Genomic DNA, 20,944 nt, shown 5'->3' on the forward strand with positions numbered 1-20,944 from the left:
TCAGCATAAGAAGAGGAATGCCACGGCGGGGAGCAGATCAAAGGGCTCTGAGCATCGCAGAAGCGGCTCACAGACTCACAAAAGCACCTCTGTGCCTTTAACAGCAACCCCTAGAAGGGTCCCCGGGTTGCACAACCCGAATGCTGCCCAGTGATGTGGTTTGGAAATTAACCTGGCTTTTCTTCCCACTGCTGTTTTACATATTAATTAAAGTGTTTTCCCTGGATCTGGAATGCCTGCAGGCTGGCTGGGCTCTGCAAAGGCCCTTCACTCCTCCGGCTCTGCCCTGGCCCCAGGCTCCGTCGTGCAGGGTTCCGGGATTAAATCTCTCCCGAATCTGCAAGGGACCCTGTCCTCCCTGGCTGGTACCGTGCTAGAGAACACACACTCCAATAAGGCCTTTAAAAAGTCACCCGTCACTTCCCCCAAAGATGACTGTGCTGTGCAATTTAAGGGAGCTGGGCCGTAGGAGAAATTGCTGGAATGGCCTCCATCTCTCTCCTCCCCGCCAGCCCATTCCTTTCTTTTCTTTGCACGAGCCTATTCCTTTCTTTTTCTTGTTTCCTATTCCAGCAGTGTTTGGAAAAACGTGCAAACAACTCACATTTTAAGAATAAGCTGACTTGTTTTAGATCATATATTTTGAGGGAATCACAGTGGCTTAACGTTTAAAACCACGGAAACCTGAACCCTCAACATGCAGAACTGTTCCGCAGAGCTCAGCTTCCATCCGCCTGCTCCCATCTCAGGCTCTGTGTCCCGACGTGCACCTTCGAATATCATTTTTTTTTTTAAATGGAAGATTCACAGTGCTGCTTCAGATATACAGTAATGCCAGGATTTTCTAGTTAGATACATGTGGTTCATATATCTGTCACCAGGGTAATAAAATGAAGTCATAGTACTTTTAGATGGTTCAGCCTAATACATCCTTTTCAGTTCTGAATTATAATTTGGACTGTATCCATGAACTTCTTGGATTACGTTAAGCTTACGTATTTCTTTGTGATTTTAGAGAACTTCGTTCCCTATAACATCAGGCGTCAGGTGATTTAAACTCAACAATGCAAAATGTAGGGCTCATTGGTCATCTGTCACAAAGGCAACTCTGTTTCTATAGCAAAGAGAAGATTATTCCAAAATTTATCTAACACGTGGAAGTAGATAGCAGTATACATAAGGAAATCCAGTTGATTTATTGAAAATAAAATAAAGCTACTCTCTCTATTTCCCTACTTAGCGTTCATTTATAAAATTCAAAAGAGATCGGAGAAGGTCAGGATTCATTGCAACGAGGGTTTAGGGGTGCCACGGAAAGGTGGCCTCCACACCAAACGTGAGCTGTAGCAGCAGAAATTCCATCACCGTTGACGTATTCCTTGGAAGTACGTCTACAGTATATACCACACGCTCACCTCCACCTCGCCCCTGTGTAGTGAGAGGGCACCAGTGAGGGTGGCAGAAATCCTGTACCAAACTGGTTTAATTAATAAGGAAACGTAGCGGCTCCTCCGGACCATCAGTCCAGAGGCAGGGCCTGCTTCGGGGCTGGAGGGGCCGGGAGTCCTGTGTTGCCCCCTCCCCTGCCATCAGCCTAGGTCTCCATTCTTCTGCTTGTTCATCCCGCGTTAGCTCCGTCCCGGACTGACACGTCTTGCAGTCCTGGGCTGAATGCCTGAGATCTTACCTACATGCACTGAGTGAGCTGCTTCCAGAAGGTTCTCAGCAGTGCTGGGGAAACCCTTCCATGAGCCCTAAGCTTCCCTCACATGCTATCCGGGGTCCCGAACCACCCAGCAACGAGAAGGCAGCCCCCCTGGAGCTGCAGGGGGACCAGCCTCCTTCCGGCATAAGGTCCGTCGGGGCCTCAGCGTTCTCTTAGAAATGTCTGTGGAATGAAGCAGGGGATCTCTAGCAGAGGAACAGCGGTGCGAAGTTGCAAGTCCCCATCCCGAGAATAACTCCAGGGGACGGAAGTGATGGATTCCCAGTCGGGAAGTTCATCCCAGGGTTTCCGTACTGAGAGCTAGGACTCAAGCCCATCTGAGGCTTCTTCCAACTCCAAGAGCCTGTAACGTTACACCTGTTTGAAATGTCCCACTTTGTCAGGACGGAAGATTCACAAAGGATTTATCGAATGCCTACTGTGTGGAGGGGACTCTTCTTCTAGGGTCTGGGTAGCAGGAGTGAGCAAAGCAGACCTCACCGCCCAGGTCACTTACCTTCTGGCAGGAAAGACGGACAACACACAGGGTCAGCAAATGGAACGACGGAGGGACAAGCGTGAAGAAGCAACAGATGGGAAAGCGGATAGGAAGTATGGAGGCAACGCTGGAGTTTTCATTTTAAATAGTAGCCAGGGAAGAACTGACTGTGAAAATAACCAGCCCCCGCAAGGAGTTGGGTTCGATTCCTTTATCCGGGAGGCAACTCCAGGAAGCCCAGCGGGGAAGTAGGAGGTGAGCAGGGAGCCTGGAGAGTGAGCTGCACTGGGGCAGCTGGGACTCAGGGCGGCTGAGGACCAGAGGGAACATGGGGAACACAGCTCAGGATGCCCCTCAGACAGAGGACCGGGGGGGACAGAAGGTTCTGGAGCACAGGGGGCTGCCCGTCGTGGTGAGCACGGGGGCACTCGCTGGGCACCAGGCCCTGCCTGGTGACTTTGGGAGATGCCGTGTGGCGTGGCCTGGGGAAGCAGAGCTGGGAACGGAGCCAGGAAGGTTTTCAGGACACAGACTTTTCCCCCGAGTCAAGTGGGGACACATCTGACCTATTTTCTTAACAGGGTCACAGTGCTTCCTAATGAGGAATGAACTGAAAGGCAGTGAGAGCGAAGCTGGGGGGTCAGTCCGGGAGGAAACCAAGGCCCAGGTCGGGGAGTGGGCTCTTCTGAGGACCACGTGGAGAGGTGTCAGCCGGGCAAAAGTTGGGTCAGGGGGTCCCAGGCAGCATTAGGTCAAGTCTGCATGATTGGAATGTCTGCAGGAAGAGAGAGAGCTGGAAACTGGAGAGAGGGAGAGAGAGAGACGGAGAGAAAGATGGAGAGAGAGACGGAGAGAAAGATGGAGAGAGAGAGGAGAGAGACGGAGAGAAAGATGGAGAGAGAGAGATGGAGAGAAAGATGGAGGGAGAGAGACGGAGAGAAAGATGGAGAGAGAGAGAGTTGGGGCAAAAGTACAAGGAAGTTGGAGGCAGAGGGAGGAAGTGTGAATTAAAACAAATCTTGTGTCGCCTTGTTTGTGTGTTTGCCTTTCTGACGCCAAGTCGGGATTTCAAACTTTAAATATAGCATAAGAGTGTGAAACATGCAGCTCACTGGAGTAAGGAAATCTTTATATTTGCTGCTGATGGGGTAAGAAATGTGGGTCTGGGGGATGATGTCCTTTTCCATTAAGATACCTTGGCCTCAGGGAGGGAAAGCTGGACTCCGCTACCCGCCACCTCACACCCCCGCCACGACTCAAATTGTTATTTTATTCCTCGTCATGTCTCCACATCATAAAAAAAATGACTGTGCAGGGCTTCCCTGGTGGCGCAGTGGTTGAGGGTCCGCCTGCCGATGCAGGGGACGCGGGTTCGTGCCCCGGTCTGGGAGGATCCCACGTGCCGCGGAGCGGCTGGGCCCGTGAGCCATGGCCGCTTAGCGTGCGTGTCCGGAGCCTGTGCTCCGCAACGGGAGAGGCCGTAGCAGTGAGAGGCCCGCGTACCGCAAAAAAAAAAAAAAAAAAAAATGACTGTGCATATTATGGGGTTTAACATAATTTTCAATGAATGAAAGAATTTGGGGAGAGCGTTTCTCAAAATGCCAATACCCATTGGTTAGATCTTCTAAGGATACAGCTAGGATTCTCCTATGAACAGATTTATTTAATCTGAGAGTCCAAATAAAAGAAGCGATACACCCTTATGATATGTTTGTCCGAGTTACACATAATCCTATCATTCAAGAACAGACCTGTCAAAATAGAGAGAGCAGAGTGCAGCTGGCTAAGCTGACCTGGCCACAAAAGTCATTTATCAAGATCCAAAGGTAGCTCCCCACAGGACGGCCTTTTCACACCAACCCGCAAGTCCACAAATGATTTTGAAGACCCAAACTTTGACATTCTTTGAGATCCAGTAGCACTGGGGCGAACACTTTGACCAGGGAGAGGCCAGCCGTTGCTAGGGTTAATCCCCCAGCAAGCCGTTCGCGCTCAGCGCCCGCGGAGCTTACCTCCCCCGTCCACTCTTCCGGAGTACGTTCACGCCTCTAAAAGGACTATCCCTGAGTTATAAAACCACAGTTACCACCATACTCTCATTTTGAGTCAGTTTTCTAAACATTTACGCCCGTGAAAGTCCAGGTTCGGGGTAGGCTGGACATTCGTCCATCCCTAATCTCGGAGAACATACACTTTACTAGAGGGGTGACCAGGTACCTCAATTCAGGGGCAAGCATGAGCCGCCGCAGCCACCCCCGTGCCATGGGTCCGTCGTACGTTTGAGGGAATCAGGGAAGTCTTCCGGGAGGAGGTAACAGTGGCGAAAGGCCTTCGAGCACGGCTAGGCTTTTACCAGGCCAACTTAGGGGACAGAAGGAGGCGGCATCCACACAGACAGGGGGGCGTAAATGTGTAAGGAGAGCTCCTGATTCCTTCCCGCCGCCCCTGGACCACACGGCGCCGGGGATGCCCAGATGAGTCGCTGGAAATGGGGCTGAGTCGTAAGGGCCCGGAACCCTGAAGACCAGAGTTTAGACCTTGCTGGGTAACAAGAGGGAGATCTGTTGAGGTTTTGTGCGCTGAGCAGTGATGCGACCTGAGCTGAGCATCAGAACGATGAATGTGTGACGCCACAGAGGTGGGCTGGACGGGAGTCGGGCTGGAACAGGGAGTCCAGAGGAGCTGACGCAAGAAGCAGCAACCTATCAGCGGGGACGGCGAAGCAGGGGCGGAGCTGAGTGAGACCCCGAAGACAGAAACTGGCTGGATGTGGGGAGGGCCCAGGGGGCTGTCAGAAGTAAGTTTCAGCCTCACTGACTCAGAGAACGTGGTCAGGAAGTGGAACTGGTGTTCAGGGAAGACAATGGTCCGTTTTTGGACCTGCTGGATTGACGAGGCCATCAGGAAAACCAGGTGAAGGCATCCTGCAGGCCACTGTCAATGCGAGATCGTGGCTTCTGGGACCGAGAGATGGGAGCAGACACCAAGAAGGAGGTCGCAGAGGAAGGAAACGCCGAGCCGGGAGGTTACGGAAGCAAAGCGGGGCTCGATGAGGGTCAGAGGGCAGAGGACGCAGGAAGGGCTGGAGGAGAAGGACAGCTGGGCAACCAGAGCCCCGGGGGAGGGTGGGCGCCGTGCGGAGGCGTGAAGCCAGACAGACTGGGCATGAGCCCTGGGCCCCCCCTTCCTGAGGCCACAGTACAGCGCGGCTCCCCCTGCCAGCATCCCCTCGTGTTCCAGGGGGAGGTGCTCTGAGGATGAAGTGCGACCACAGGGTCTGGCCCACGACCGCCCCGTGGAGGCCGCTCGGAGGAGCCGTGACGTGCGGCTCCGGTGGCCGGGAGGTTGTCCGCACCCGTGGCACCTGCTGGCAGGGAGCGCCGGAGCCACTGCGGGTCGTCCCTTCTCTACCTGGAAAACATGGAGACTGTCTGTCTCCCTGCCTTCCTTCGAAGCTATAACTGACAGTTTCTCCCTCGAACGCTTTCCTCAACTCTTCAAAGCAGAACTGGGATCTCAGCGACTGGCGTCTGCTGGTCTTTGTTCTTCATATGAGGCCCAAGGGGGGGCCACTGAGTTTCTCACCAGCTGGTTTGGCACCAGCCCACCCACACGGATTAGACAGACAGAGACTCAAGCAGGAATGATGCCCACGTCCTAGAGCAGGATGGGATCAAGTGCTGATGAGAATGAGGCAGAAGGAGGGGAGGGAGGGGGTTTGCGTGGTAGACACTCCGTCGACCCCCCCCACCCCCCGCCGCAGAACCAGGACCCCTGGGGCTGGCTGGACGGGGGAAAGGGAGGGAGAAACCCAGGCGGCCAGCATCCTGGAGAGCGGGAGGGGCGGGGAGCTGTCAGTTACAGACCCGAGCCGGGATTAGAAAGTGCAGACTTGACGTGGGGTGTCCTCGTAGCCCGAGGTCGGGAAGGCCCCGACCACAGGGTCCTCTGGGCCAGGAAGGTGAAACCTGTCGGGCCTTTCTGGACCGATCTCCTGACTCTATTTATGCTTGCCCACCTGCTTTAGGTTAAATGTGCACCTGAGACCACGGGGTGGCAGGGAGGATGGGCTGGGGACATAGAGAAAAGCGAGGGGCAGTGTGGTAACCATGGACGGCACGGGGGGAAGTGGGGCATGTTCAAGACGAGACCTTCTTGTCACCGAACAAGCAGGGAAGCCCAGTGGCAGACAGACCTTCCCCTTTGCTCCGAAGGGCGGGCTGGGAGTCTTTGAGTCAGCTGGGTGACTTCTCGTCTAGCCTGGGCTCTCAGAAGGCTTTGGGACAACCGGCCTGACGGGTATCTGCTGCGTGTGGTCCCCCATCAGCCAACAGACCAGCCTGGGCTTGCTCCACGGCGACCTCAGGCTCCAGGGGGGCAAGCGGAAGCTGCCGGTCCTGGGGACGACCAGGTTCGGTCCCTGTCACTTGTGCCAGCATCCTCCTGGACACAGCAGGTCACGGCCGGCCTGACTCAGGAGTGGAGAAACAGACTCCTTTTCCTGATGAGACGGGGGTCACATCTCAGGGGGGAGATGCAGGGCGGAACCGGAGAGGGACATACGTGGGAGCGTTTTTGCAGTAAATGTATGCCTGAAGCTTGGGGAAGAGGAAGGAGACAAAGAAAAATGGTGCTACGGTGGCGTCTGTCGTCAGGCAGGGAACTTCGGAGCGTGAAGTCTTGGCATTGGGTCATTTTCAACTCCTGATAAGGCCGAATGAGTTGCCACTTGATACGATGGTCTGTCACGTAGAATGTCATTTAGGGAATTGGGGGAAGGATCTAGAGTTTCTTATATGATTTATTTTCGTGCTTGTCACTTATTATAAAATTAATGAACTTTTATGAAAGACCTGTGCCTGACACAGGGTAGGTGATTAGTAGAGGTATTTGCTGAATGAATCTAATTCAATCCCCTTTGAGATAATTCACGTGTAAGGAAAATGAGGCCCAGAGAGGCAGAAGAGTTTGCTTAGTGTCACACAGGAGAATCTCTTTCCCCGAATCCTAGTTAATCCCGCCTCCTTTTCATTCTCTGTTAATTGTGGTTTTTTTTTATACGTGATAAGAAAAGAGAAAATGATTGAAGACACTGTAACATTAAGTCACGTAATATGTTTTATCATTTTAAATTTATTTAACCTAGCTTCGCTCAAAAGTTTTGTGGCTACGGTGGTATATTACATGATATGAAATAGATTATCCTGTAATATAAGGAACCAGTTTCTCTGCCGACTACCTAACACCACGCCTTGGGACATCAAACCCAAGAACGTTGTTCAATTATTTTATCAAACGGTACTTATTTTAGCCTCAGATTTTTCCAGGACAGCTGATTCCATATTCACTCCAGATCCTCTCTTTAGGTCTGGAGAAGTCGTTTCTTGAATAACTCAGCAAAGACTTCAGTACAAGAGGATCTTCTGCTTTTTATACTCAATCTGCTGGTCAGCGTTTCCCTTTGTCAAAAGCAAGTGGGGATTCCATCCTCAAACTGCAGGAGGGCCCTTGGCTAAGAGCAGCTCTGGACCACAGAGCAATGATACTACGGAAGAAAGCCCAGGGGACGTAGTCACAGACGAGGTTCCAGAAGAAGCACGTGCCACGGGCAGTAACTGGTGGACACGTGGCTTGGCTGGGAAACATCTGTAGCAGCAAAAAAGACGCGATCAGCAAAGGATAGCTGTGTGTCCTGGGAGTGGATTCATGGGCAGCACGTTATGAAGGAAATCATGGGATCCTGTTTTTCCTATAAAGGATTCTATCCTTATCCGCTGATTATATCAATCAAAACAAAGTGGGATTAGTTAAAATAGATAATCAACAAGGACCTATTGTATAACACAGGGAACTCTGCTCAATCCTCTGTAATAACCTAAATGGGAAAAGAATTTGAAAAAAGGATAGATACGTGTATGTGTATAACTGAATCACTTTGCTGTACACCTGAAACGAACACAGCATTGTTAATCAACTATACTCCAGTATAAAAGAAAAATTAAAAAAATACAAAACCACAGCAAAGCAGGGCAGGTGGCTGGTGTCACAGGAGTGGCCCATGTGGCTCTAACACTTCCTGACACGAGGCTTCACTCGCTCTCTGGAGATCCTTCATGCTTGTTCACCATGTTGAGGGCACAGCAGGGCTGGGAGGTCTCCCCTCTACCCGTGGCTGCCGAAGGGCTCCAAGCCATCCGTCCAATGCCAAGCGAGACTCGGACCCAGGCTTTGGTCTCTATCCTGGGCCCCGAGACAGCTCCCTGCAATGTCCAAGTGCCAGAGACTGAGAAAAGCAAAAGCATCCTTCTTCGCCGTCTCCTGGCTTTGACTTTGAATTGTGTATCATCCTTTTAGCCATTTTCACATCCTAGGTGGGTGGGTACTTTACAAAAGTCTCAGTCTGTTTGGGCTACGGTAACAAAAGTACCGTAAACTGAGCAGCTTAAACACGGGAGAAACCTATCGCGCATAGCTTTGGAAGCTGGAATTCCGAGGTCCATGTGCCAGCCTGGGCAGGGTCTGGTGAGGGCCTCTTCTGGGTTGCAGACTCCTCATTGTACCCACGTGGTAGAAGGGGGCCATCTCAGGCCTCTTTCATAAGGGCCCTAATCCCACCCATGACCCCCTCACCTCCCAAAGGCCCTGCTTCCCAACACCATCACCCAGGGACGTAGGTTTCAACAAAGGAATCTGGAAGAGACACACAAATCCCGTCTATAGCAACAAACAAAGATGAGAAGTTATTTTCTAGAAAATGACACAGAAACCATTTCAACCTATGTTTTCAACTTCCTGACATGTTCATTTTGGTGCCTTTCAATCACTACAAGTCTCACCTTTCTACCAGACCTTGAATGCCAAGGCATGTCATGAAAAGTCTTATTTTCTTCCCCAAGATACGGGCTCAGCGAGCAGGGTAATGAACCCGTGACGTCCAGAAAGAATGAGGACGTGTGAAACCCTCTTTCCAGAGAACTTAGGGAATCAGCACCCCGGCATCCTTTGCAACAAGCCAGCCACCTGGCCCCTGCATCTCTCCTGAGTCACCAGGTAAACAGCTCAGGTTACTGTGAGCATCGGTGCCCTGCCCAGCTGTCTTGCACGGCTGTTCACTGCCCTCAGGTGTGGCATTTACTCCGGGATGGAGCGTATTTTCAGCCACACCTGGATGCCCCCAGGTAGTCGGGAGAAAACGTTCAGTGGAAGGGAAACAACATCCCTATGACTGATGGGAGTCTGTGCAGAGGAAGGCTAAGTGGAGGGAGGGGTTTACTCACTATCCTTGCAGTGGAACAACTTCGCTTCCTGCTGGAAAAGTATGTGATGAAAAGCTTCCTGCCGTGTTCAGTTACCCTTTGGAGGAGGCCAGAAAGGGGCCATTAGCAGCGCGACTCCAGAATTCAGGCAAGCCCTGGAGGACCACCCCGGGGGCTGCCATCTGGCAAAAATCAAGGTGGCTGAGGGCACGGCTGAGCCGGAGACAGATGTATTATCGACTTTACATCCCGTGACCCAAGTGGGATACACTCCCCTTCACGTGAGTCTTCAAAGGTCAGCCTGGTAAGTAACTCGGAGGGGAGTGAGAAGAAGAGGATTCCCTGGGCCTCTGTGTTTCTGCAAGACCAGTGGTCCTGACCTTGGAGGGCTGCTCTGGCCACTGGCCGGACGTCCTTGGTCCAGGCCAAGCAGATGAAAGCAGGAAGCGATGTCTGTGAGCCAAGAGCTGAGTGTTTTCAAAAAATAGACCGGACGGGAGGAAGCAGCACGGGTTTGCTTTGAGAGCAGTAAACAAAACTTTGGCTGCCTGCCAGGGAGGAGCTGACGTCTCCAGCAGATCCTGGAAAGCCTGGCGGCTGCTGGGGCCTCGTTAGGGCTGGGAATGGGCAGCAGGAGGGCTGCTGGGCAGGGGCGGTGGTGGTGGGGGAGGTGGGGGGGGGGGTCGTCCCTTCTCCTCCCTCCCTTCCCAGGGAGGGCCATGGTCCAGAGGAAGAGGAAGAGCCCAGGCTGGCTTTGGTGGTTGGGATAAACGCCACCAGGGCTCAGCTCCCTGATGGGAAAAGAGGATGGAGGGAAACGGCCAGGCAGCATCTCCCGAACTCTGCCAGCAGGTGCTTCTCGCGGGACAGGAGCTCGTTCACGAGAGGGTCCTGTTACCACGGGGTCCTGCAGGGAGGGCCCGTCTGGGTCTTAGCCCAGGGCTTCCCTTCCTCCCTCACAAGGAGTCTGAGAGGGGCATGACCACATCCACACAGATGAAAGAACTTTGCAAAGACAGACCCTTCCCTGGGGTTTGTCGTCCGGTGCCCTCGCAAATTAACTGGCCTCCCTCGCTCTTTTAGGGGAAAACCTCCACACCCCGCAGGACAGTTATGAACCGAATCTCTAATCTTGCAAAGTCGCCGTGGGCGTGACCACTTCTGGGCATCCTCTGGCCTCGCTGGGTGGTGAAGGTAGGTGGCCCGTGAAAACACTGCCAGAGAGACGGCAACTTCATTAAAACCTTATCTTTGATTATTGTAACAGGAGGTGCCCATCTCCCCTCAGCACACCCGGAAGCGTTCATTCCGTGTGAGGACAAAAGGACCGTGACTCTTGTATGTTTCGCTTTTCTTGGACACAGCATGGCCGTGTATAGCAGACATCACTGATGGTCATACTAACCAAGACCACAATAGTGCTAACAGCAGTTATATCAGTGGATGAAGAAAATACACAGCCCGGCAATTCTGAATCACCCTGACTCATCACATGCCCTATCTTAAAGGTAGGGCAATGGACACAGCGTCATCAAGATCGAAAGAAGCAACGGCTCCCTTTGTCTTTCAACTGGCGGCACTGAAGAGCGGAAATGACAAAGAAGTCGAACACTGCTATAGCTCAGGGATTGGACACACAAAGGAATGAACCGCCTGCCCAAGGAGCCTGCAAACTTGCCAAGTGATCTTTAACCTGGGACTCAGGGGCTTCAAGACGGACTAGCTATGATCCTGCCGGACCCTTGAAGATGGTAACAGCATCACTAGATCACCAGGAGTCAATGTGCATCTTCCAAGCTGACCACTAATGGGTCAGAGTCAAACTCTCCCAAAACAGTGCAGGGGGGCCCTTGAGCCCTCAGCGCGGGGTGCCCTGGAACCTAGCATTCTCCTCCAAGTTTATAAGTTGGTTTCTGGTGAATAGTTCCAGCATCTACGGGACTTTGAAACAACTCCTCGCTTCTTTATTTACAATCAACTTTTCTGGGTAAATACACTCGCCAATTCCTGCCTTGTACGACTCCCTTAGAATGACAGCCCTCTCGTCACTAAAATACCAGATTTCAGGGATTTTAAACCCTGCAGATCATGCCTTCTTCCCGGTGCCGAACAGGAGCCCCCAGGAACAATCAGTCAGGGCACCAACGGGCCGCGCGTCACCGACAAGTTCCCAGATGCCACACAATGCAGGCCAGTCTTGTGGCTTAAACGCCATCATTTAAAAAATCACCTTCCCGGGGCTTCCCTGGTGGCGCAGTGGTTGGGAGTCCGCCTGCCGATGCAGGGGACGCGGGTTCATGCCCCGGTCTGGGAGGATCCCACATGCCGCGGAGCGGCTGGGCCCGCGAGCCACGGCCGCTGAGCCTGCGTGTCCGGAGCCTGTGCTCCGCAGTGGGAGAGGCCACAGCAGTGAGAGGCCCGCGTACCGCAAAAAAAAAAAAAAAAAAAAAAAAAAAAAAAAAATCACCTTCCCCATCGCTCTGATTTTATTTGTTCAAAAGAGACGACACCCATGTTATTGCATTACTATAACGCCCAGGTAAAGCGGAGGTACAGAAAAACGACTTCTAACAAGGAGGTGAAACCATCCTTGATGAAAACCAACAGACACCATTTTCGTATCTTCCACCTCCCGAACTGCACCTCTTGGCTCTGCTGACCTGACTGCCACGTGCTCTGGATGCCATGTGTCCCGTGCCCGTGTCTCGGAAGCAGGATGGCAGCAAGCACACGGGCACAGGTTCCGGGGCTGTGCTTCTGCGTCTGAGTCCTGGTTCCGCGGCTAGTGAGCTCTGTGCCCTCCGGCGAGTCCTTTCACCATTGTGAGCCTCAGTCTCCTCATCTACGAAATGGGAGGGCGAATGCCACCACCGAAGGGTGTGAGGGACGATGAAGGAGTGAGTGTCTGTACAGGACTGAGAACAGCACCCAGCACACAGGCAATGATTCTACGTTGGGTGAAGTGAGTAAAATATTTTTTTAATGAACACATCGACTTTTCATAAATGTTGTGATGTGTGGGGTATTTTCTGGTTTCCAGAATACAAATAATAAGTGAAGAGGTCACACAGTCACCAAGTGTTTTTAAAGAACCAAATATTTACTGAACGACCCCAAACACCAGAAGAGTGGCTTGATGTCAACTTCATTATCCACACAGGAAAAAGCGTTCTCCAGGCTTCCTTCATTTCATAAATAATGTATTTTATTGTATTGCATATGGCTATTAAGGAGAGCATCCATGATCATTACAGACTAAATACAATGCACTAGTCTAGTTCCATTGAGTCTGGTTTCCAGCAGTGCCATATAGGCCCTTATGTACAGCAAGGACAGTGGAAGACAGCAAGAGAAGGTCAGTCTTTTGTCATATCACAATAGCAAGAAATATATTTAACATCTTGATCTCCAGAAACAATACGTACCCCAAAAGAAAACACTGTTTAATAACTGTTAAAGTTTATATAGCAAAAAATATTTTAAATTTAAGGTAAGTCAGGCAAAATGTACAAAGACCCAATATACATTGTGAAGTTTTAACAAACATAACATTTATACATTTTGGTTCCATTCTGTAAACTAAATTAAAAATGTAAATATTGCATATGCCTTTTTTTTTGAAATGTACAGGATAGAAGAAAATTTAGTATATTATCAACTTTTTACTTCGCTTGTTTAAAGTTGCAGGAGGAACATGAACCATGGGAAGGGTGGCAGGACCACGTGAAGGATGGGGAGAGCTACTTAAATACGAGTCAGACACTGCGATCAGCAGCGCCCACGTTCAGTCCTATCTATGGGGGGGTGTGGGGGGGTGGTTTCCATAGCAACTCCATCCATCCCGAGTCCCAAAACTAAACCAAAACTTTAGGACATTTTATACATTTTAATAAAGTCTCTCTATATTACACACTGAAAATGACCATCAAACTAACGTGGTATAGTTTACGCACTGTTGTGCTGTGTGATTCTCTAGAAAAGTGAAACTTGGAAAATGCTCAGGGCGATCACTTTACATTCAACTTTGTCTTGCGGTACAATCCTCTGTTCTAAAAGGTCAGCATGGCAGGAGAAAGACTTTTGCATTGCGATTAAATACATGTTTAAGACATTGAATTTTTTGGTCTTCCTCTAGAAAAGCCTCATTTTATGAATGCATTATTCTATAGTGATATCTATCTATATATTTATATATATTTTTCTCCCACCCCCCCCCCAAAAAAAACAACTCGTATCTCCAATGAATTCGTGTAACCTCTACAGGACTCTCAGAGAAGAGGCACTGGGGACCCAGACACGGGAGGGGGGCTCTAGAGCTCCCCCGACATGTCAAGGCAGCAGAGAGATGCCGTGACATCCTGCAGGTCAAGGGCAGTGGTCTTCCGCGACACCCGCGGTAACTGCCACCACACTGAAAACATGTGCAATAGGGGTAGCCTTGTCGGGAATTGTTTTCACAAGTGACATGTACTGTAAGATTGTTTTTCTTCTTCCTTGTCTATTAATAACATAGGGGTCAGAATGCCTCTTTTATCAGTTCCTTTGTGTGTGTGTGTGTGTGTGTGTGTGTGTCTGTGTGTGTTGTTGTTGTTGAGGGCAGCCTCGTTGCCAGACACAATAGCATCATAGTAAAGATAATACATTTTAAAAGAAATCTGCCAAACCCTTGACCAGCCTTGAACCGCTAGCATGCCTACGTGAATTTTTGGTTAGAGAAATGCAAGCTCAGGATTAAGGATAGCAGAGACGTTTGAGCTTGTAAATAGCATCAAAGGCGTTTGCAATTTGCAGTACCTACATAAACATCTACAGAGAGAAGATTAAACAAGTCTGTTAAAGGTAAAAAGAGATACTCACCCCCTTCCCAGACCCCGCCCCTCCCACCCCCCATCCCCCAATACAGCTGATGGTTTTCCAAAGTAGGTTGCTTCAGTTACATATAATAATTATTATTTATCCATCCATCTTCAAAGTCCAATCTCAAATTTCATCTCCGTTGGGAAACGTCAGTCCCACGCTGGGCTCTGTCTGTGAGTAAACACGCAGGTACCTGGGTTGGAGTCTGACAAGCAGCTGTGTACCGGGCCTGTTCGATGAGGCAGATGACCGCGCTGGGACTCGAGGTACCCAGACGTCCTGCCGGCCCCTGACCACGCCGATCTGGCTTCACCTGGAACTGAGGTAGGACGGTGGTAGTTTTGAGAGGATGCCAGTAAATACCAGACTTTACCACTTTAATGCGAATTGGTGGAATCTCCTAGCATGCTGAGGGATATATCTGCTTTGCCAAAATGAAAGTTAAGGAGAAATTAAGACACTGGCCACAACGGAAAAGGCCGAGGAAAACGTCCAATTTTCTCGTGAATCACTCCTTCCGCTAATTTCGTCGAAAAACAAAACACAACACGACCAGCACAAGGATGAATGCCCCCTGTGGGAACGAGGGACAGAGATGGTTCCACGTCTAATCCAGAGGCGACCACGTGTGGTAATCGCTCAGATTCAAAAGGAAGCTGAGCAGCTTCAGATTTTAAAAAAATGCTGAGCATCTTCTGTTCATGTTTTTCTCTGATGTGTGTCGTCACGGGGATAAAGCCAGGCAGATCTTCACTCTGAAAGAGGAAGGAAAGAAGTCAGCGGGGCCGCTGTGCACACAGAGCCATCCTACTGCGGGAGACGAGGTCCCTCTCAACCCTCCTTTACCATCTGTGTCACTTCCAGGAAATGATCCACTTTGGGAAGCAAACGTTTACTCATTCCGTTTTCCAGAGACGAGTTCAATGGGTAAACTCCCCTTCGGTTTCCCCAGGAGCAGGGCGACTGGGTTTACAGTGAGTTGTGAGATCCATAAAGTGAGGTTCACATTTTCAATGCAAGAAAACCATTCATGATTCTACCCTTGAGAGAGGGGCTGAGCGACCTGGCAACGGCCCCTTAAATGCCCAGGTCTCAGTTCTTCGTGTGGACAGAGCGGGAGAAACCACTGCTTTCCTCACAGGGCTGCGGAGAGAATGAAGACCACGCCACGTGTCACCGCGTGTTCGCAGCTACACGGATAATGCCAATGTGGGTCGCGGTAAGAAAGTGGGAGAAGTAATACATTCACACTTCTGCCCTCGGAAAACCCTTCCCACTGGGTACTCTATCCTGTTGCTAAAACGACCCAAGATTCAAAAATAAGCCCCCGTTACACACCCGCTTCCTCTGCCCTTGGGCGGAGCCAGCAGGACCCTCACCAGCTTCAAGTGCTCCCCTCTTTCTGGGCTGAAAGATCCAACTTCCTTAACTTTTTCCCAGTCCCCAATGTTTTCAGCATATTTTTACTGGATGTGTTTGTCCCTTTAGAGGAGAGACTGGAGAGACTGACTGACATTTCACAGCATACCGCCTTTTTTCTCTTTTTAAGCCACTTGGCTTTTAAACAAAAATGCCAAGTTGTTCATCACTCCCCATGCTGGTAACTACTTGGTCACATGCGTGCCCGGCGGGTCACGCCCCACCGTAAACAGAACAGTGTCTTCCTTTGCAGCTGTAGTTACTTAACCTGCACCTCTGAATATTCCTCTAAAATCACTCAGAATTCTGCGCTCGGCGCTCACCACACTCCTGGATTTGCTTTTTGTGTGTGTCTACTTCTTTTCTGTTCATCTTGAGTTCAGAGGACTAATCCCAGCAAGAGAGAAACTTCCAGTATCCCACAGCCAAGAGTAAGCACCTGCTCTGTAGCCCGGCAGAACCCAAACAAGAGCCTGTGTAGACACGTGCTGTCTACATGCCACACAGATACTGTATCTTTTCATGACGTTTTCAGAAGTTCCCTACAATGTGACATTTTGAGGCAGTGTCACTTCATTGTTTTTAAAAAAGCTTACGTCCTTTAAGAAATGTAACAAGTAAACTGTTCAGCACATGAAACTTAATGGAGAACAGGGTCCCAAAGTTCCTCCGAAGGGAAGATGTGTCTCCGGCTATTTTATTCATTATTGTGATTTCTGGTTCTAAGAGGCTCTGGTGAGAACCTGAAGGTTAGTGTCCCTTAATAAATACAGGCATTTGCTAAAATCCACCTGGACTCACCCTAAATGAGTTTGCATTTTGTCACTCAGGCCCTGACGGTGAAAAGAATCTGACGGCCACCCTGGAGGGAGTACTACCCTGTGGGTCCACTTTCAGAAGGTTTCTATTCAGAGTTTATTTTATTTTTACACTAACGATTAGCTAAATGTACCTAATTGTCTCCTGTTAACGCTAAAACCCCATTACCTTGAAAACAGCTAAGCAAGTAAATTCTTTAATCCCTCAAACTCAAACACACAGAGTTAATTATTGCTGAAAAACTTACATTCCTTTACTGCAAACTCATAGGGCCATGGACATTTTTGCTCTGTTTTTAAGGATGCTTTCTTGCTATGAAATAACTATCATTAGACCGTCATGAGCTCTAATCCAGTTGAATGTGTAACTTCATTTTTTTGAAGTACAAACAACACGATTGTCAAAACCTTAATTTCTAAGCACTAGCATTATGAAAGAAAAGAGCTGCTAAGGAGCAAGGAAATAATTCATGCATTTATTCACACAATGACCTTTCAACATTACTTCCAATTCTGCTCCGGTGCAGGGCCTCTGTGAGGCACGTGGGAGAATGATGAGGTAGAGAATGGGAGTCACATGACAGCTGTTTTCTGGGCAGGGAAGGAAGCAACTCTTTCAAAGGTGCGATGCCCTCTGCAAACACCTGCATTCTGAAGGATGCTCGGCTGCCGTTACCAGCAAAGGGAGAAGAAAGCTCTCCCAAGGGCACAAGAGAGATTCGGGCTGTCGGCCACCCAGTGAGTCAACTTGATGTGGGGACAGTAAGGAACATGGTCCCCTAAGACGCTGAGCCGTGGGCCGAGCAGCCCCAGGCTTCCACGGAAGGGAAGGGCCAGGGATGTGGTCCCACACGTGGCCAGGGAGAGCCACGGATGACTGGGGAGGGAGGCTGAGCATGCGCGCACGTGCACGCACACACAGGTACCATCACAGGGAGGGGGGTTCGTTCACGGCACGTGGGAAGGACGTGAGCAGCCTCAGGCCAAGGAGAGCAGAAAGAGGACGGCCACCAGCTCAGAGACAGATGTCTGGGCGAGAGCTGTGCCGTGCTTCAAACACATATCTCAGCGTATAGATGTGCCCTGGAGCCAACACATCGACCCAACGTGGATGCAATCTGTCTCCTACTGGGTCAGATAACAGTGGCCTTGCACAGACACCTCGAGGCAGAGAGCTTCCGAACTTCAGTCCACGCCACCCAAGTCACCTGCCACTGAACCCTCTTGGGTTCACCCCCAACTCACGGGGAGATCCTCCTGCACGCACCCCAGCAAGAATCCCCACCTAGGATCACCGGGAGGGGGCCACTCGTGGAAGATGCCTGGGATTCGGGGCTCAAGTGCGCCAAGCAAGCAGGCTCTCTGCGGCCAGGCCAGCAGCCAGCCAGCAAAGCCAGACCCGCCTGCCACGAGCCGCCTCTCACTGCTGTCGCTCCGTCCCGCATCCCAGGAAGAAGGGGACGGAGGCAGGAGCGGGGCCCTGGGAATGTGAGTCCACTTTTGCCTTTTATTTAGTTCCTTCTGAAGTAGGTTAAATTACCCCTCCCGCTGAAAATGAGTCTGGTTCAGCCAACTAGAAACAAAAATCTTCCAACACTGCCAGCCCATCACCCTCAACTGTTGCATATGTATGCTTCGTAACGATGAGACTCCAGCAAAATTTTATTTATTTTATGACCTATGTTAATTCTACTAGAGGCAAAGAGCCAGTGATTAATTTCACAATTCCTCCACGGTGAATATCATTAAGATGGGAGACATTCTCTGAACTGTGAGGGTACAGGGGCGACACAGAGAAGAAATAAAGGCCGGAACCATGTGTTGCTGGTGAAGATTACAGAGTAACGTGCACCGGTTCTGAATCTGCTCCTAGATGTAATGCTTCTAAAATAATTTAAATTTATTGATACACATTGCATTTGCGGTATAATTACACACTGTACTGTTCTGTAGCCTAGACATTGCTTCGTAAAGAAACTCATTCATGGAAAGCATCAATCTAGAGTTATTTGATTGAAAAAAAAAAAAACTTTCAGCACAAAGACTGACGTTGTCCCATATGGCATGTCACGCAGCCCAGCTATCCTTTTCCTTTTCACTCGGTGACATATGACAAATGACGTTCATATGAGGGATACAGTCCCTCATGCAGTTATCCTAACTCCCTAGGGACCAGCGCTAATTCTGCCCTTTCTCTTCCATTTAAAAGACCAATCAGAATGCAAATGAGGACGGGTGTTGTCAACAAAGGTCCCACCTCCAATTTGCTCTATTTAAAAAAAAAAAAAAGGAAAGAAAAAGAAAACAATCACTGAAAAACTCTGTCCTTGAGCCCAGTGGGGGAGCTCCCTAGCCACGGAAGGCTCGGATGTCAGAACACGGCCACATCACACCACCGCCGAGCTGGCCTCCGAGATCGCAAACACTTCAGTGGAAAATGCAGTGAGCGTCGGGTCGAGAAGGTTTCAGAAATAAATCGGGTACATGTGCTCTGGCAAACAAACTCAAGCAGCGTTCTGGGAGCGTGTTCTCACTCACGGCTCTTTTTTAAATGATTTCTTACGATTACTTGGGTTTGGATGCAGACAGAGTCCCGTGTGGGGCTCCACGGCACAGCAGGAGGGAACGGGGCCTGGTCTCATGGGCCCTGGGTGAGCAGCAGTGGACAAAACAGACAGCAAACCCACGTAGCAGGTACCAGTGACTTACTATTTTCAGGCAGATCTGAATGAGGACCAGTGCAGACACTTATGTGCGTGACAAGAATGAAACATTAGACTTCTTAAGATTAAAATTTATATTTCTAGTAGTAACTATGATTGAAAAAAAATATATAAACCCTATGGTGAGCCCAAACATGTCCTTCAGGCCCATTGAGACTTTTTATGTTAAACACAGAATGACGGGAGAAAATAAACTTTTCTGTTACATGAGAAATTCCTAGAAAAGTCAACCTGATAATTCAGTATCTCCTCACTTTACTAGAAGCAAAAACACTCTTAGAATATACAAAAAAAAAAGTAAGGTCGGGTGTGATAAGCCAGGGATTCTAAGAAAAACGGTTACTTGAACTTTGCAAGTGGAAAAAAAAAATAACTTAAAAGGAAAATATGGAAGCACAGGGTCCCCGGGACAAACGGGCTCAGTAACTGACTTCACCAACCCGACTCGTGAAAGATTTAGAAGCTTCTTGGAGTTGAGCTCATCATTTCCACTGACAATTAAAATCATTTCATCCGGAATGCTTGTTATTGAAGACATTTCCCAGCATCAAGTTGCTACTTGATGCTAATGACACAACGTGAAACAGGATGAGACAACCAAGTTCTCCCGTGAGGCTGGGGTTAATGAAAGGCATCTCTCCTTCTTTAGCTCTTGCTTAATCCTTCCCATAAGACCTTGTCTTAATCACCAAAGACTAGAGCAATCAGGTGTCCTAGACTGTTATCGCACTTCAAATTTCCCCCCACTGTCCAAGTTTCACCCACAGCAACCAGCATAAACTTTATAGTGAATAGCCTACACCAACTTTATGTTGTAATACGTAAGTATCCATTCCTTTTCTGTTTGTTATTGAAAAGCCTGGTGTGTGGATCCTGGAAGCTACCCTTTTATGGCAAGAGTTTTCTAGCATCATCGGAGAACTATTATCATGCCCTAACGCAAACACCCGAGAAGCAAAAATGTCCTTAAATTGCTGGTGGACCCTTCTCTTAAATTATGAAACGTTAGACCTTTTCTAGGTAAAAACCAGATGAGGGAGCCTTGGTGACTTGCCCGCTGCCTTGGAGCTGATCAGCAGGAAAGGACGATCCTTAACTTCTCCCAGAACTTTCCTCACTGCTGCACTGGGAGCCGACAATGCAGCCCCCATTTTTGCAGATAAAAGACGGGAGGACTCGGGAAGGAGTGAGGGGAGGTCTGGAACTTCCATTTGGGTCCTGGAGTTTAAACCTTTACACGGTACCATCAGCTGTTTATCAACTCCCCAAAGACACCGAACCCTGCAAACTGTGCGTTTCTGCTTCGTGCACCTATCTCTCCTGCTTGGTCAAGGGCCTGGACCACCTCGGTCCCCAGCATACAGCACATGCCTGTTAGGTCCTTCACGAAGCTCTGACGAGCTAAACAGAAAGAAAAACCCATGTGGTTCACGCCATTTCTCATAGGCAGAAAAGCAGAATAAAATCTTCTAAAGGAGCACAGAACTTTAGGACTGTCTGAGGCCCAAGAGAAAAGAAAACCTTTGTCGTCTCATGCGAGAGTGGCCTTCTAAGAGAGAGGTCAGCAGAGTACGGCCAAATCGGGTCCTTGCCTGTTTCTGGAAATAAAGTTTTATTGGAACACAGCCACATTCACTCACTTGGACACGGCTGTTTCTCACTTTAAC

At 49.7% G+C, this 20,944-nt stretch overlaps 1 protein-coding gene across 1 annotated transcript in view; it reads right to left on the minus strand.

Moving 5' to 3' along the window:
* Positions 1-12,643: 12,643 nt before the first annotated feature.
* Positions 12,644-20,944, minus strand: part of IRS2 (insulin receptor substrate 2) — a 29,780-nt gene continuing 21,479 nt past the window's right edge. The window contains exon 2 of the mRNA XM_030856763.2: positions 12,644-15,072. Within this exon, the coding sequence (XP_030712623.1) occupies positions 15,068-15,072 (5 nt within the window). The 3' untranslated portion in view covers positions 12,644-15,067. The remainder of the gene's footprint in view (positions 15,073-20,944) is intronic.

Source organism: Globicephala melas, chromosome 18, assembly GCF_963455315.2.
Source record: "Globicephala melas chromosome 18, mGloMel1.2, whole genome shotgun sequence".
Lineage (NCBI taxonomy): Eukaryota > Metazoa > Chordata > Mammalia > Artiodactyla > Delphinidae > Globicephala > Globicephala melas.